The following is an 18,323-nucleotide window of genomic DNA, read 5'->3' on the forward strand; positions in this document are numbered from 1 at the left end:
AGCCTCTTCATAAAAATCAACTTGAATCAAAGCTATTTGGTCTCCCTTCCTAACTCCTCCTTTGGCTCACTGTGTTTTTATCCGACTACGCTCCTCTCTGTACCTTCTGACATTATTCTCCATTATGGTACTTACCATGCTGAATCAACTGAATGTGGCCACTCAGAAGCAGGCAAAGGGAGTCTGTCACATTGTGGAAATAGCACAGAAAATCTTGTTTATCATCATCCTTGAAACAGAAAAAGTGTTGCAGTATTTTTAAGTGTTTAAAAAAATTCCATTCATTCATTAAATACATTTTATTTACATGTAGTATTTGTAATGTTGACATTGATTGGATGTGACAGTTGAGACTCAACTTTTTAAGTTTTATTGGCTGCTGGTACTTGTACAATTGAAAGTCTTTGACATCCAGCGTGATGAACAGAGGGATTTGGGATCCAAGTTCCTAGCTCCCTGAAAGTAGTCATGCAAGTAGATAGCTTATTGATGCTTGCTTTCATGGTTAAGGTACTAACTCTTAGTATAAGGAAATCATGCTGCATCTATATAGAACTTTGATCACGCTGTTTTTGGAGTATTGTGTGTAAATATAGGAAAGATGTGGAAGATTTGAGAAGAGTATGGAAGAGGTTTAAAAAGGATTCTGCCTGGATAAAAGACTATAAACTATAGGGGCAGATTGGATAAACTCTGACTGATTTCTCTGGAGTGTCTAAGGCTGAGGGAAAGTTTATAACTTTGTGAGAGGCATTGATAGGGTAAACTGCCAGAACCTTTCTTCCATGAAATGTTAATATTGTGGGGCATGCAATTAAGACAAGGGTGAGTGAATTTATAGGAGATGTATGGGGCAAATTTTCCTTTCCACACAGAGTGGTAGGTGCCTGGAATGGCCTGCTAGGGGTAATCGTGAAAGCAGATAGAATATGACTCTTAAGAGGCTATTTGATAGAGACATGAATATGCCGGGAACAGAGGATATTGGAATTGCAATTGGTTTATTATTACTACATTTACCGAGATACAGTAAAAAGCTTGTCCTGCACACTGTTCATACCAATCAATTCATTACACAGTGCTCTGAGCTAGAACAAGGTAAAACAACAGTGTAACAGCTTTAGTGCAAGTGAAATGCAGGTAAACAATGAGATGCAAGATCTTAATGAGGCAGATCGTGAGGTCAAGAGTCCAATATATCTTTATCATACCAGGAAACCACTTAATGTCTTATAGCAGCAGGGTAGAAGCTGCCTTTGAGCCTGGAGGCACATGCTTTCAGGCTTTTCCATCTTCTGCCCGATAGAAGAGGGGAGAAAGGAGTATGCCTAGGGTGGGTGGGGTCTTTCATTATGCTGGCTGCTTTTACTGCCTCAGCGAAAAGCGTAGATAAGAGTTCATGGAAGGCAGGTTTGTTTCTGTGATGTGCTGAACTTGAAGCTTTCAAAGATCTCAAACTCAACATTGTAGATGTAAGCACAGCATGTGCACTGTCACCCTTTGAAGATAATGCGCAGCTCTTATTTGCCTGACATTGAGGCAAAGGTTCTTGTCATGACAGCATGTTACCAAGATCTCTATCTCCTTCTTGTACTTGTTATTTGAGGTATGGCCCACTATGGTGGTATCATCTACAAACTTGTAGATGGAATGAGAGCAGAATTTGGCCACACAGTCATGGGTGTACAGTGAGCAGAATGGGGGCTGAGGAGCAACTTTGTGATACGGATCATGCGTAGGAGAAGAGATTTAGTTTAATTTGGAATGGTGTTTGGCACAGACATTGTGGGCTGAAGGGCCTGTTCCTGAGCAGTACTGTTTGATGTTCTACGTTCAGTGTAGTCAAATGGGGAAATAATGCAGCCCAACCCCATGGGCAGGCCAGATCAACCTACTCGATTTCTCAAGGGCATCATCAGGAATCTAGGAGCTGAAGAACAACATGGTCAATAAATGCTTTATTTAATATGGAAAATTATCATTGTTGTAGGGAGTAAGAAAACTGAGTGGATGTGCAGTATACTTCACATCACAATATAACGTTTCATTGGCATCCCCAGGTCACGTTCGGTGAAATATTTTTTCCCCAGTGGTGTGCATAGTAACCTACCCAAAACAAGGATTGATTTTTGAAGCTTTTCAATTATTCCATTCAAAACTGCATTTAAAGATTAGCTTTATTTGTCACATGTACATTGAAACATACAGTGAAAAATGTGTCATTTGTGTCAATAACCAGCACAGTCCAAGGATTGTGTTGGGGCAACCAGCAAGCACCACCAAGCTTCCAGTGCCAATATAGCATGTCCTAACCGTATATCTTCGGAATGTGGGAGGAAACTAGGCCACCCGGAGGAACCCCACTCAGTCACAGGAAGAACGTATAATATCCTTACAGACAGTGGCGGCAATTGAACTCCAATCAGTGATTACTGGTGCTAATCGCTATGCCATTGTGTTACAAGTGACATGATAAGGAGAAAATGAAATAACGATGGGTTAGGTAAATTCAGTCATAACTCCAGGGAGTAGATGGAGTAACTAAGGCTAGGATTAGAGATAGGCCACCGAAAATATGAAGTTATAGCAGGAGAGTGCTGGTTGAAAAAGCATCTCTTGGAGTCACATTGTTAAATGCCAGATGACAAAAGTCCTGTGAGCAATTCTGCTGGAAACCCTGAAGCATTTATAAAAATTAGTAGGTACAGGAGTGGAACCCAGTGTGGTCTTCTGCTGCTGTAGCCCATCCACTTCATGATTTGACTTGTTGTACGTTCAGAGATGCTCTTTGTACACCACTGTTGCAACACGTGGTTATTTGAATTACTGTCATCTTCCTGTCAGCTTGAACCAGTTTGGACACTCTTCCCTGACTTCTCTCATTAACAAGGTGTTTACACCCAAAGTTGCCGCTTACTGGATCTTTTTTTGTTTTGCACACAATTCTCTGTAAACTCTAGAGACTGCTGTGCATGAAAATCCCACGAGATCAGCAGTTTCTGAGATACCCAAACCATCCCATAAGGCACCAACAATCATTCCATTATTGAAATCACTTATGTCATATTTCTTCCCCATTCTGATGCTTGGTCTGAACAACAGCTGTCTGCATGCTTTTATGTGTTGCATTACTGACAGGTGATTGGCTGATTAGAATTTTGCATTAACAAACAGGTGTACAGGTATACCTAATAAAGTGACCACTGAGTGTATGAAACAATAGGTACTGCCAAGGAGGAACTAACACAGCTGCAGAGAGCATGCGTTCATCATAACCCCAAAAAATGACACGACACAAAGTGTGGTTGAGAAATTGAAGTTCTTAAAATGGTGCATAAGCTAAACTGAACTAAAGGCTTGTGTCCGGGTAAATACTGCAGGGCTAATTGGAAAATTCAACTTCTAAGGACTTGTAAAATTTGCAACAAAAAATGTAGAGGTATGCAGAAGCCTTAAGTGGTTAAAACAATAAATTTCTGCACATGTAGAATTTGTACATGCTTACATTTGAATGCAAAATATTGAAACTGGCATCAAAAACTGTGCTTTTAGCTTAAGGTGCAGTGAGATAAACATATCAAATGATGTAAATGGAGCAGGCAGATAGAAGCTATATAGAATCACCTCGTCAGCTTTGAGGAAGCGAGCCTGTAGACGCCGTGCCAGCAACATTAGATTGTCTGTGCCTGATGGTAACACTTTGTTGTAAAATTCTTCTGCATCATCCTTTGGATCCAGACCCACACAGGCAGTGCTAAGGGAAAGCAATTCAAATTACTGTTAAGTCAGTAAACCTCAAAATATTCCAGTAGACATATTTCACCCTATAACACATTCAATCAAAAATATTTAGATTTCCCATGTGATGTATCACTACAAAGGATCTTTAGTCATGGTGGTCAACTTATTTGGGTGCTATATCTAACCAAAGGTGTTATGCATAGAATAACTGGTATCCACAAATGGAGTTTCTGATGGCAAAGAATATTAGTTAACTACGAGGCTACAGTTCAATCTTACACGCAAGACATTCTGCAGATTATGGAAATTCAGAATAACACAAACGAAATACTGGAGGAACTCAGTAACTCAGACAGCAATAATGAAGGTCCTGATGAAGAGTCTCGCTGGGAAACGCTGACTCTCCATACACACTGCCTGACCTACTGAGTTCCTCCAGCATCCTGAGGTACCAGAGTTGAATCTAAGGCTTGCAAATCCATTCAAGGGATCCAAGCAATAATATAAATCAAATAAATAAGTTTGAGGCACTTAACTGAATTATCTTTATAAGCAGCAAAAAAACCCCATGAGTGCTGATCCTCATTGAAACAGGACAGTTAATCACAAACACGAGAAAACTGGTAGATGCTGGAAATCCAAGCAACCCACACAAAATGCTGGAGGAACTCAGCAGGCCAGGGAGCATCTATGGAAAAGAGTAAACAGTCGATGTTTCGGGCTGAGACCCTTCTTCAAGACTGGAAAGAAAGATTGGAAGTAAGAGTAAAAAGGTTGAGAGAGGGGTGGAAGAAGTACAAGGTGGTAGGTGATAGGTGAAACGGTGGGGAGGGAATCCGATAGGAGATAGACCATGGAAGAAAGGGAAGGAGGGAGGTGATGGGCAGGTAAGGAGATAAGGTGTGAGAGGGAAACGGGGAATGGTGAAGGTGCAATTGTGGAAGTTCAAGAAATCAATGTTCATGCCATCAGGTTGGAGGCTACCCAGACATAATATAAGGTGTTGCTCCTCCAACCTGAATGTGGCCTCATCGTGCCATGGACTGACACGTCAGAATGGGAATGAGAAGTAGAATTGAAATTGGTGGCTACTGGGAGATCCCAGTAGGCAAGCAGAGGGTAGGTGCTCGGCAAAGAGGTCACCCAATCTAAGTCAGGTCTCACCAATACACAGGAGGCCACACAAGGAGCACTAAATACAGTAGATGGCCCCAATGAACTCATAGGTGTTGTCTCACCTGGAAGGACTGTTTGGGACTTTGAATGGCGGTGAGGGTGGAGGTGTAGGGGCACTTGTTTTGCTTGCAAGGGTAAGTACCAGGAGGGAGATCAGTGGGGAGGGATGTATGGACAAGGGAGTTGGGTAGGGATTGAACCCAGTGGAAAGTGGAAAGTGGAAAATGGGGAGGGGGAGGCGAGGGAAAGATGTGCTTGGTGATGGGGTCCTGTTGGAGATGGTGGAAGTTACAGAGAATTATGTGCTACACCTGATAGATGAGGACAAGAAGAACCCTATCCCTGGTGTAGCAGTGGGCGGATGGGGTAAGGGCAGACATGCTCGAAATAAAAGATATGTGGGTGAAGGCTGTGTTGATGGTGGAGGGAGGGAAGCCCCTTTCTTTGAAGGAGGACATTTCATTAGTTCTGGAACGAAAAGCCCCACTATGAGAGCAGATGCAGCAAAGATTGAGGAACTGAAAGAAGGGGATGGCATTTTTACAAGTGACAGGGTGGGAAGAGGAAGAGGAGAGTTAATGTTGCTTTTACCTTATTACAGGACCATTTGAGTGCTGGAATGAAGAGAATCTACTACAATTACTTGGGATTCTTATAAGACTGCAGTCTGGAGAATTGTGCAGTTTTTTTTATTCCTTAAGTAAAAAGGAAATAAAAAAGAAAAGGAAATTCATCTACAGAGGGAGTGCAGCAAAGATTCACTAGTCTCATTGCAGGGATGCAGGTTTGGCATATGAGAGATGAAGTGCTCTTGGCTTATATTCTTTTAAGATTTAAAAAAAAGAAAGGTGATCTTATTTAAATTCTTATTGGGCTTGACACGGCGGATGCAGAGAAGATGTTTAAAAGCAATTGTCGATGAGTTGGGCTGAAGGTCCTGTTTCTTTGCTGTGTGAATCTATGACAGCATTCTTCACAAAGAGGGTAGGAATCTTAGAAGTCGATGGTGGCTTATTCATTCAGTTTGTTCAGAATAGAGGTTGAGGATATGTAAAGAATCAGGAAATATGGGGATAGTGCAGAGGGAGAAGATCGCCCATGACCATAGGACCATAAAGTATAGGAGCAGAATTAGGCCATTTGGCCCATTGAGTCTGCTCCATCATTTCATCAAGGCTGATCCAATTTTCCTCTCAGCCCCAATCTCCTGCCTTCTCCCCATATCCCTTCTTGCCCTGACCAAGCAAGAATCTATCAACCTATGCCTTAAATATACAAAAAGACTTGGCCGCCACAGCTGCCTGTGACAAAGGATTCCACAGATGCACCACCTTCTGGCTGAAGAAATTCTTTCTCATCTCAGTTCCAAAAGGATGCCCCTCTATTCTGAGGAGGTGCCTTCAGGACTTAAGACTCTCATACTACAGGAAACATACTCTCCACATCCACTCTATCAAAGTTTTCACCATTTGATAGGTTTCAATTAGGTCATCTCTCCTCCTTCTGAATTCTAGTGAATGCAGGCCCAGAGCCATCAGACATTCTTTATATGACAAGCTGCTCAATCCTGGAATCATTCATGAACCTCCCTCGAACCCTCTCCAGTTCCAGCACATCCTTTCTAAGATATGGGGCCCAAAACTGCTCACAATACTCCAAGTGAGCCCTCACCAGTGCTTTATAAAGTTTCAACATTGCTGCTTCTGTCCCAGATGAGTTAAATCATTTTTACGCTCAGTTTAATATCGCCAACACGGAGCCCCTGAGGAGAGCCACCGAAGAGACCTGCACCTTGGTCATCTCTGAGGCTGAAGTATGCAGGTGTTTCCAACGAGTGGACAGCTGCAAGGCTGAGGGACAGGACAGCGTCCCAGGGCAGGTACTCAGGATGTGTGCGGCACAACTGGCAGGTGTGTTTACAGACATTTTTAATCTCTCCCTCTCCCAGTGTAGAGTGCCCTCCTGCTTCAAAACATCCATCATTGTCCTTGTACCTAAAAAGACCAAGGTAACATCTCTGAACGACTGGTGTCCTGTCACACTCACCTCAATAATAAGCAAATGCTTTGTGAGGCTGGTCAAGGACGACATCTGCAGCTTGCAACCACCCACACTGGATCCCCTGCAATTCACCTACCGACACATCCAATCGACAGATGATGTAATAGCCACAGCTCTACACACCGTCCTTACACATCTGGAGAAGAAGGATGTTTATGTGAGAATGCTGTTCTTAGACTACAATTCAGCATTCAACACCATAATTCCCTCCAGCCTTGACAAGAAGCCTTCACCCTGCCTTGTGCAGCTGGATCCTGGACGTCCTGTCAGATTGCCAGCAAGCTGTACAAGTTGGCTCCCTCACCTCTGCCCCTCTGTCCCTCAACACAGGTGTCCCTCAGGGCTATGTCCTAAGCCTCCTCCTTTACCCTTTGTATACCCATGACTGTGTCGCCACCCACAGCTCCAATCTGCTAATTAAATTTGCCGAAGATACTACATTGATTGGCCTTAACTCAAATAATAACGAGGCAGCTATAGAGAAGTCATCATCCTGACACAGTGGTGTCAAGAAAACAACCTCTCCCTCAACGTCACAAAAACAAAGGAGCTGGTTGTGGACTGCAGGAGGAACAGAGACAGGCTCACACCTATTGACATCAATGGATCTGGAGTTGAGAGGGTGAACAGTTTCCTTGGTATACACATCACCAAGGGGCCTCACTTAGTCTGTACATACCAGCTGTGTGGTGAAAAAAACACAACAGCCCCTCTTCCACCTCAGGTGGTTGAAGAAGTTTGACATGAGTCCCCAGATCCTGAGGACTTTCTACAGGGACACAATTGAGAGCATCTTGACTGGCTGCATCACTGCCTGGTGCAGGAACTGTACTTCCCTCAATGGCAGAACTGCAGGGTTTGGTGCAGACAGCCCAGCGCATCTGTTTTTGTGAACTTCCCACTATTCAGGGCGTTTACAGTAAAAGGTGTGTAAAAAGTGTTCGAAGGATCACTGGGGACCTGAGTCATCCCAACCACAAACTATTCCAGCTGCTAACATACAGAAACAGTACCTCAACATAAAAGCCAGGACAAACAGGCTCCGGGACTGCTTCTTCCACCAGGCCATCAGACTGATTAATTCACACTGATACAATTTTATTTCTATGCTATATTGACTGTGCTGTTGTACATACTATCTATTACAAATTACTATAAATTGCACATTGCACACTTAGCCGGAGATGTAGCGTAAGCATTTTTACTCCTTATGTATGTGAAGGATGTAAGAAATAAAGTCAATTCAAATCAATTCAATTCCATTATTCATGATTGTTAAACAAAATACATTATATTTTTCATAGCTTGGTTTAAGAACCCTTGAGCAGGTTCCAGGCTGATAGTGAAAGGAAACTTAACAAAGAAAGACATTTCATTCAGAGATCATATGGTTGATTTCATTATAGAACATAGAACGGTACAGGCCCTTTGGCCCACATTAATGTGACAACCCTTTAATCTACTGCAATATCAATCTAACCCCTTCCTCCCGTATAGCCCTCTACTCTGCTCTCATCCATCCTATCATGAGTTAGGAGCCTATCTCAGTGCTCCTTTTATGTCGCTAATGTATCTGCCTCTACCACCATCCCTAGCAGTGCATTCCATACACCTACTATTCTCTGTAAAACACTTGCCTCTGACATCCTCCCTATACATTTTTCACAACACCGTAAAATTATGCCCCTTTGTATTAGTCATTTCAGGCCTGGGAAGAAGTCTCTGGCTGTCCATTCGATCTATGCCTCTTCAAGAAGTTCAATGATCAACGTAAATTTATTATCAAAGTACATATATTTTCTTGCAGGCATTCACAATAAATATAAAGAAACGAAATACAATCAATGAAAAACTGCACACAACCAAGAGGGTGGAACAACCAACGTGCAAAAGACAATTAGGAGCAAAGTAGGTTCCTTTGCTCTTCGTCTGCTCTTCATCACATTCGCATCTACCTGCCGTAACTTTTCACATTCTTATGCAGAATAAAACTATTCTCCATAGGGATTAGAGGCAATCCAGTCATGAGACATGGAAACCTACTGCAAGGATTCAGAACTGGCTTTCCTACAGAAGGTGCTAGTAGGTGGGGTGTGTTCCACAGGTATCTTTTCTGGGAGCCCTACTTTTCTGAATTTTTATAAGTGACTTGGAAAAGAAAGTGGAAGGGTGAAGGAGCAACTTTGCAGATAACACCAAGGTTTGTGGTATTGTTGATAATAATAAGATTGTCATAGTTTACAACAGGATATAAACACAAGAGGTGCTTGAAATCCAGAGCATCACACACAAAATGCTAGAGGAACCCAGGTCAGGCAGCACCTCTGGAAATGAATAAACAGTCGATATTTCAGACTGAGACCCTGATGACTGTTTGCTCATTTCCATAGATGCTGCTGGATCTGTTGAGTTTCTCCAGCATTTGTGTTACAACAAGATATAATCAGGGTGCAGAGAAGTGGCAGATGGAGTTCAATCTGGGGAAGTATGAGCTGATAAACTTTGGAAGATTGAACCTGAATGCTGAGTACAAGATCCTTCATCTGGATCTGGACAAAGTAATGTGGGGATTGTGAAATACAGAACACAAGGACAAGAGCAGTGGGCCAGGCTGGGCAAGTGCTCCATTCCCAGTAGCTAAAAAAGGAAAAAGAATCAAATTGCCTAAAGCCGTAGATTTCAATACAAGGGGCTGTAACAAAAATGAGGACCTGTTTTTCAAGTTTGTGTTGGGTTCCACTGTTGCAGTAAAGGAAGTCATGGACAAATAATTCAGAGTGGGAGTGGGATGAGGAATTCAAGTGACCATATTTATACACTCTCTGAGGCATGCTCCAGCTACATACCACTATCTGGGTGAAGGAGATCCCCAGCATATTACCTATGAATCTCTTCCCCCTTACCATAAACCTACATCTTATAGTTTTATCCAACCTCTGACATGGGGAAAAGTTTCTTGCAGTGTAGTGATTATGGAATCTAATTTGTTTATAGTTTTCAGTCCGCTGAAGAGCCAATCCGAGACTATATAAATGCCTTAATTTTAAAATAAAATAGTTCCCAATTGCACCACCCGGTAGCACTCATATCGACAGTGATGAAATGCTTTGAGGTTGGTTGTGACTAGACTGAACTCCTGCCTCAACGAGGACTTGGACCCATTGCAATTTGCCTATTGTCACAATAGGTCAACAGCAGACACAATCTCCATGGCTCTCCACACGACCTTAGATCACCAAGACAACACAAAGACCTACGTCAGGATGCTGTTCATTGACTATAACTCAGCATTTAATACCATCATTCCCACAATCCTGATTGAGAAGTTGCAGAACATAGGCCTCTGTACCTCCCTCTGTAATTGGATCCTCGACTTCCTAACCGGAGTCCATAGTCTATGCGGATTGGCGATAACATATCCTCCTCGCTGACGATCAACACTGGCGCACCTCAGAGGTATGTGCCTAGCCCAATGCTCTGCTCTCCGTATACACATGACTGTGTGGCTAGGCATAGTTCAAATACCATCTATAAATTTGCTGATGAAACAACCATTGTTGGTAGAATCGCAGGTGGTGACGAGAGGGCGTACAGGAGCGGGATATGCCAACTAGTGTAATGGTGCCGCAGCAACAACCTGGCACTCAGTATCAGTAAGACGAAAGAGCTGATTGTGGACTTCAGGAAGGGTAAGACGAAGGAACACATACCAATCCTCATACAGGGATCAGAAGCGGAGAGAGTGAGCAGTTTCAAGTTCCTGGGTGTCAAGATCTCTGAGGCTCTAACCTGGTCCCAACACACTGATGTAGTCATAAAGAAGGCAAGACAGTGGCTATACTTTATTAGGAGTTTGAAGCGATTTGGCATGTCAACAAATACACTCAAAAACTTCTATAGATGTACTGTGGAGAGCATTCGGACAGGCTGCATCACTGTCTGATATGGAGGGGCTACTGCACAGGACTGAAAGAAGCTGCAGAAGGTTGTAAATTTAGTCAGCTCCATTTTGGGCACTAGCCTACAAAGTACCCAGGACATCTTTAGGGAGTGGTGTCTCAGAAAGGCAGCGTCCATTATTGAGGACCTCCAGCACCCAGGGCATGCCCTTTTCTCAGTGTTATCAGGTAGGAGGTACAGAAGCCTGAAAGCACACACTCAGCGATTCAGGAACAGCTTCTTCCCCTCTGCCATCCGATTCCTGAATGGACTTTGAAGCTTTGGACACTACTACACTTTTTTAATATACAGTATTTCTGTTTTTGCACATTTTTAATAACCTATTTAATATGTGTAATTTACTTGTTTATTATTGTTTTATTTTATTTATTATTACTATTTTTTTCTGTCTCTGCAAGATTATGTACTGCATTGAGCAGCTGCTAAGCTAACAAATTTCACATCGCATGCCGATGATAATAAACCTGATTCTGATTCATGAACAGTTCCTGTGGGCTGCTTATTGTAGCAGTGGGAGAGTCTAGGACCAGAGGGCACAGCCCCAGATAATAGAAGGATATCACTATAGAATAAAGATGAGGAGGAATTTCTTTAGCCAGAGGGTGGAGAATCTGTGGAACTCATCGCCACAGACAGCTGTGGAGGCCATGTCATTGGGTATATTTAAAGCAGAGGCTGATTAGTTCCTCATTAGTAAGGTTATCAAACATTACAGGGAGAAGGTAGGAGAATAGGGTTGAGAGGGAAAGTTTCGAATGGTGGAGCAGACTCAATGGGCAGAATATTCTAATTCTATTTCTAAGTCTTTACGGTCTTCATTATTTAATGTGTAATTCTTCCAAATACTTTTCATGGCAATGTGCAATAACAGACAAAGTACTTCTTAGTTGAACCACAATAGCAACAAAGCTGAATACCAGTCACAGAAATTAGACCCCTGATCTTTACCTGAGTATCTCTGCCAGCTGTACAGCTGTGAACCAGTTCCCTGGGATGTTGCGGTAGTCTTGTGTAAGCACTAGTATGCAATACTGAATTAGGTCATAATAATAAATGTCCTCCTTCAACTTCTTTAACTCTTTGCTTCCTAAGGGAGGTTCTTTTAAGATTTCTGTAAAATATGTGGCAAGGTAAAAGAAAAATAGTTAAAGCCGCATCAGGAATGAAATCTCAAATATGCTACAATATATACTCAGTGGACATTTTATTACGTATAGTTGTATGTTAATGCAAATATCTAATCAGCCACTTAATGCATAAAAACATGCAGACATGATCAAGAGGTGCCATCATTATTCAGGCCAAACATCAGAATGGGGTGAAATGTAATCTAAGTGATTGACCGTGGAATGATCATTGGTGCCAGACGGGGTGGTTGAGTATCTCAGAAACTGTTGATCTCCTGGGATTTTCATGCATACCAGTTTCTAGAGTTTACACAGAATGGTACAAAAAACATCCAGTGAGCGGCAGTTCTGTGGATGAAAACACCTTGTTGATGAGAGAGGTCAGAGGAGAGCCAGACTGGCTTAAGTGACAGGAAGACACCAGTAACTCAAATAACCATGCATTACAACAGTGGTGTACAGGAGAGCATTTCTGAATGCATAAACACATCAAAACTTCTATTGGATGAGCTACAGCACCAGACCATGAGCATATATTCAGTGGCCACTTTTGGTTGTTATGTCTCGTTTTGCAGATGCCACTTGTTCTCTGTGGCATAGCGAAGGTTGGTTTCATGCAGAAAATATATTATCATAACTGTGCAGACCCACTATGAACTATTTTCAATTTAAAAAGTAACTACCATTTGATTTTAGTGGATTCAGATTATTGCCAATTTAATAAAATTAAGTACCTATATTTTGGATTTCTTCATGGATCAGTCAAGTCTATACCTATATTTAAGTATAAGGAATGTCGAGTCACTGAATGAATTTGCAGATGCTTCCTGTGGCTCAGTGGACAATGCTCATGCCCAATACTCAAGAGTTAGACACTTTAGTATAGTTCTGAAAGTGTGCTGGAGATACTGTCTTAGAGAAGAAATACTGCATCTCTTAGGTGTATATAAACAAACTCATGGCAGTGTTTAGAAGCAAAGCAAAGATGTTTTCCCCTGGGGTCCTGGCAAATGTTTACCCTAAATAAACATTACAAAAACAGGTTTATCTGGTCTTTGATGCACAAGGCAGCCTTGTAAGCCTGTTGTGAACAAATGGGGCATTGTGTTTCCTACATTAGAAATGTAATGAACCTTAATAGCTGGAAGCAATCTGGGATGATTCCAGGCTATGAAAGGCACGTACAAATGAAAGTCTTTTTTCTTCCATTTCAAAATATGAGAAAGGTAGAATGTCAGAGATGAAGGATTCAACAGGGAAGGCATGTCTGGAGTAGCAAAAAATCAAGGACAAGCAAGAGGCCAAAACTGGAAAGAGCAGAGCAGTATCTGAGATTTGTTACTTAGAAAGAGGGGAAAGGCTACAGAGGAACTTAGTGGGGACATAGCTTCAGACATGGATTTTAGTAAGGCATTTGACAAGGTTCCACATGGTAGGCTTATTCAGAAAGTCAGAAGGCATGGGATCCAGGGAAGTTTGGCCAGGTGGATTCAGAATTGGCTTGCCTGCAGAAAGCAGAGGTCGTGGTAGAGGGAGTATATTCAGATTGGAGGGTTGTGACTAGTGGTGTCCCACAAGGATCTGTTCTGGGACCTCTACTTTTCGTGATTTTTATTAGTGACCTGGATGTGGGGGTAGAAAGGTGGGTTGGCAAGTTTGCAGACAACACAAAGGTTGGTGGTGGTGTGGATAGTGTAGAGGATTGCTGAAGATTGCAAAGAGACATTGATAGGATACAGAAGTGGGCTGAGAAGCGGCAGACGGAGTTCAACCCGGAGAACTGTGAGGTGGTACACTTTGGAAAGACAAACTCCAAGGCAGAGTACAAAGTAAATGGCAGGATATGTGGTAGTGTGGAGGAGCAGAGGGATCTCAGGGTACATGTCCACAGATCCCTGAAAGTTGCCTCACTGGTAGATAGGGTAGTTAAGAAAGCTTATGGGGTGTTAGCTTTCATAAGTCGAGGGATAGAGTTTAAGAGTCGTGAGGTAATGATGCAGCTCTATAAAACTCTGGTTAGGCCATACTTGGAGTACTGTGTCCAGTTCTGGTCGCTTCATTATAGGAAGGATGTGGAAGCATTGGAAAGGATACAGAGGAGATTTACCAGGATGCTGCCTGGTTTAGAGAGTATGGATTATGATCAGAGATTAAGGGAGCTAGGGCTTTACTCTTTGGAGAGAAGGAGGATGAGAGGAGACATGATAGAGGTATACAAGATATTAAGAGGAATAGGTAGAGTGGACAGCCAGCGCCTCTTCCCCAGGGCACCACAGCTCAATACAAGAGGACATGGCTTTAAGGTAAGGGGTGGGAAGTTCAAGGGGGATATTAAAGGAAGGTTTTTTACTCAGAGAGTGGTTGGTGCGTGGAATACACTGCCTGAGTCAGTGGTGGAGGCAGATACACTAGTGAAATTTAAGAGACTACTAGACAGGTATATGGAGGAATTTAAGGAGGGGGGCTGTATGGGAGGCAGGGTTTGAGGGTCGGCACAACATTGTGGGCTGAAGGGCCTGTTACTGTGCTGTACTATTCTATGTTCTATTAACAATGCAACATGTGTGGTATGGGGTGGGGTGGCAGGAGGTGGAGTGGCACGACAGTACAGTGGTTAGCGTAACACTTTACTGTGCCAGCGATCTTGATGTTCCAGTTTCCATCCATAATCCAAAGACGTACTGGTTAGGGTTTGTAAGTTTTGTGCATGCCTTATTAGCGCCGGAAGCATGGTGACACTTGTGGACTGCCCCAGCACATCTTCAGACTGTGCTGGTTGTTGACGTAAATGACAGATTTCATTGTGTGCTTCGATTACTTGTAACAAATGAAGATAATTAATCTCTAAAAGTGAACAATGTGTGATTCTGCAAATGTATGTAGATTTTGTGTATAAGGAGAACTATCTACCTCAGTGGTAAAGGGGAGAAGACCTAGGATCATTGGACCCTATCATTTACAAGTTAATTAGATCACTGACCTGAAATGATATGAGTTTCCTTTCAAAAGATTCTCCCTGATTTGAGCATTTTTCAAATTTTCTATTTCATTTCAGATTTCCAGCATTCCAGTATTTTGCCTTTGAGTTACAACTTCTATTACCATGCATCATGGACAACTTGGCTATCTCCCCTTGACCACGTGGGTTTACTCTGGTTACCTCCCACATTCCAAAGATGTACAGGTTAGTAGGTTAATTGGTCACATGGGCTCGTTGGACTGGAAGGGGCCTGTTACTGTGCTGCATCTCTAAATAAAACCTAAAATATATCTGGATATCAGCACTAATTAGCAACTAACACTCGGTATATACAAAGTCGCACACAGGCATTCTCCATTAAGGGAAACCACTCTTAACATCCCGGATTAAGTCCTGTGGTGATACCAGAATATGTGGTTCAACGTCCGCCTGAAGACCCAATAGGCAACCCCTCAGGAGGACATTATACTCAACACAAGTGACTGCACTACTACAGAATGCTGAACTCCAGTTACAGCAAGCAATAAGGGCACACAAAGGAAAGCAAGCCCTTAATGGAAAAAATAAGTTTATGCTGTTAAAGGTCAGGTGACACAAGGTGCTGTTCCTCTAGTTTGTGGTTAGCCCCAACTAGGCATTAGAGGCTAAGAACAGACGTCAGTATGGGAACAAGGAGGAGAATTGAAATAGTTAGCATTTGGGAGAGCAAGACAGCTCAGCTCAGCTCATAGTACATGAACTGTCCATTTGCTTCCACAGATGCTGTCTGACCCACTGAGCTCCTCTAGTGTTTTTTTTATGTTGCACATTACTCCAGCTGGAGTTAGCTCACACTGAAGAGAAGAAAAAGATACAGGAATGCTTGTGGGTCCTTGATTTTGTCCTAAGGCATTTCTTTCTCACCTTTTAGCTTTAGCAGCAGCACAGGAATCTTATTATCTGGACAATCTGCAACTTCGGCTGCCAAGTTATAAACTTCTGAATTCACTTCTGAATCTTGATCCAAACTGGCCCTGATCATAAAGCACAGAAGAGGACAGTTTGATAAATTTAATCTAGTATTCACATCATAATAACAAAATATTTTTCCAATGTAAAAGAATTATTTGAAAACACAAGTCTGTACATGCAGTGTTTTCACCCCAAAAGTTGACAATTCCTTTCCCTTCATAGATGTTGCTCGACCCACTGAGTTCCTCCAGCAGAGTATTTGCAAGAGAATTATTTTGGTTGAAGAATAAAGTCACACACTTCTTGTATTGAATGTTTGACAATGGGATTACATTAGACAATACAAGGAATGCTGTCATAGGAAAGCAGTCTCCATCATCGGACCCCCACCATTTAGGCCATGCTCTCTTCTCGCTGCTACCGTCAGGAGGAAGAACAGAAGCCTTAGGACCCACACCACCTGATTCAGGAACTGTTATTACCCTTCAACCATCAGGACCCCGAAGTAACTTCACTCACCTCAATGCTGAACTGATTCAGCAACCTATGGACTCACTTTCAAGAAATCTACAACTCAAGTTATCAGTCTTATTTATTTATTTATTATTATTTTTGTGTCTGCACAAATTGTGCAAGAGGACATCAACCGTTTGTCAGTCTTGTGTGTCATTGATTTTCATTGTATTTCTTTGTTCTACTGTGAATGCCTGGAAGGAAGGAAACTAATTTCAGAGTAGTATATGACGATATATATGTACTTTGATAATAAATTTATTTTTAACTTAGAACACTGCATTCACTTCTTGTAAACATTTTACTAACAAATTGCAGTTGAACTATGTAATTTTTTTCAGATTTCTTAATTCTACCAGGATTCGTGGATCACCTTTCATGAGCAGCAGTCTCAAAGTCAGTGGGCTAAAACATAAAAGTAGGCCAAATGGACACTCCAGCCTGTACACCATTCAACATTATCATGGCTGATGCAGTCCTGCCTCGGGATCAGTTTCCTGGAGCTCTCCTTATTACTTCTCAACATGTAATTTATATGCAAACAACAGGAATTCTGCAGATGCTGGAAATTCAAGCAACACACATAAAAGTTGCTGGTGAACGCAGCAGGCCAGGCAGCATCTCTAGGAAGAGGTACAGTCGACGTTTCAGGCCGAGACCCTTCGTCAGGATGAATGTTATTCCATGCTTTGAAAATATTCAATGATTCTGAATGCACAGCTCACTAGAACATAGAACAGAACAGCATACGAGCAGTCCTTTTGGCTCACAATATTGTACCAAAAATTAAGTATTAAAATGACCAACTAAACTAATCCTTTCTACCGATACTATGTCCATACCCTTCCATTTCCTGCACAGCTATGTGCCCGTCTAAGATCCTCTCGAACATTTCTATCGTATTCGCCTCCACCACCATCACAGGCAGCGCATGCAGGCACCCACCACGGCAAAAATTTGCCCAACACATCCCATTTAAATTTACCTGTTCTCACCTTAAATACCTCTGGTATAAAACATTTCAAACTTGGGAACACTGGCTATCCCCTCTCTCTATTCCTCTCATAATCTTACAAATCTCTATGAGCTGTCCCCCAAGCGTCCTCCGCTTCAGATACACGCATCATTAGAAACCATTAACTGAGGCCACCCTAGTGGATGCGGGATGGGTGATCATTTTTATTGGAGGCGATCAAATAGCTCTGCTCCTATACAAAAAAGGCGCTCTACACACAAAAAAATCTTGAGCCTAAAGTCTCTGGCTGGAGCTTAACTGGCACTTCCCGGGGACGCTGCCGGGGGGAGCCCCACTTCCCGCGGGGTAAGTCGGTGGGTACCTCACCACAGGCTTTCCTGGGCCAGGCGAGCTGGAGATCCTCGCTGGTAAATACATGCGCCACGCCGCTGGAATAGGCGAATCCTCGCCTTGGCTTACCGGTTAGTTCGTTGCGATCCCGATCCTGATCTCACACCCGCTCCCAACGCCAAGTTGCCGTCGCCACGGATCGCCATCGTTCACTAGGCCGCAGAGGCTTGCAGTTTCCATGGCAACGAAGGCTTCTCAGCTCTGCAGCCGCACTTTCGGCAAAGATTCTGCCCTGTCCTCAATAACACCAACAAAACGTACACTTTTCCTTATTATACCCACACAATCATTTATACGCATTATTGACTAAAACAACTAAATCAATTTCGAAACAACGAATTCAATTTTAAAGACATTTTGTTAAAATAGCTACCGAAATTGCCATCTACGATTATTTTTTCCCACTTTGGTCGCTTCTATGATCAACTTTTAAAATCATTAATTATAC

The 18,323-nt window shown here is 42.5% G+C and overlaps 1 protein-coding gene across 1 annotated transcript in view; it reads right to left on the reverse strand.

The window, feature by feature from the left end:
* Positions 1-18,034, reverse strand: part of LOC140199243 (IQ calmodulin-binding motif-containing protein 1-like) — a 94,917-nt gene extending 76,883 nt beyond the window's left edge. The window contains exons 1-5 of the mRNA XM_072260955.1: positions 17,945-18,034; positions 15,949-16,058; positions 11,887-12,049; positions 3,625-3,754; positions 136-229 (exon numbers count right to left, since the gene is read on the reverse strand). Coding sequence (XP_072117056.1) covers positions 136-229; positions 3,625-3,754; positions 11,887-12,049; positions 15,949-16,058; positions 17,945-18,021 — 574 coding nt within the window. The 5' untranslated portion in view covers positions 18,022-18,034. The remainder of the gene's footprint in view (positions 1-135; positions 230-3,624; positions 3,755-11,886; positions 12,050-15,948; positions 16,059-17,944) is intronic.
* Between the last annotated feature and the right edge of the window lie 289 nt (positions 18,035-18,323).

This window comes from Mobula birostris, chromosome 6 (genome assembly GCF_030028105.1).
Source record: "Mobula birostris isolate sMobBir1 chromosome 6, sMobBir1.hap1, whole genome shotgun sequence".
Classification (NCBI taxonomy): domain Eukaryota; kingdom Metazoa; phylum Chordata; class Chondrichthyes; order Myliobatiformes; family Myliobatidae; genus Mobula; species Mobula birostris.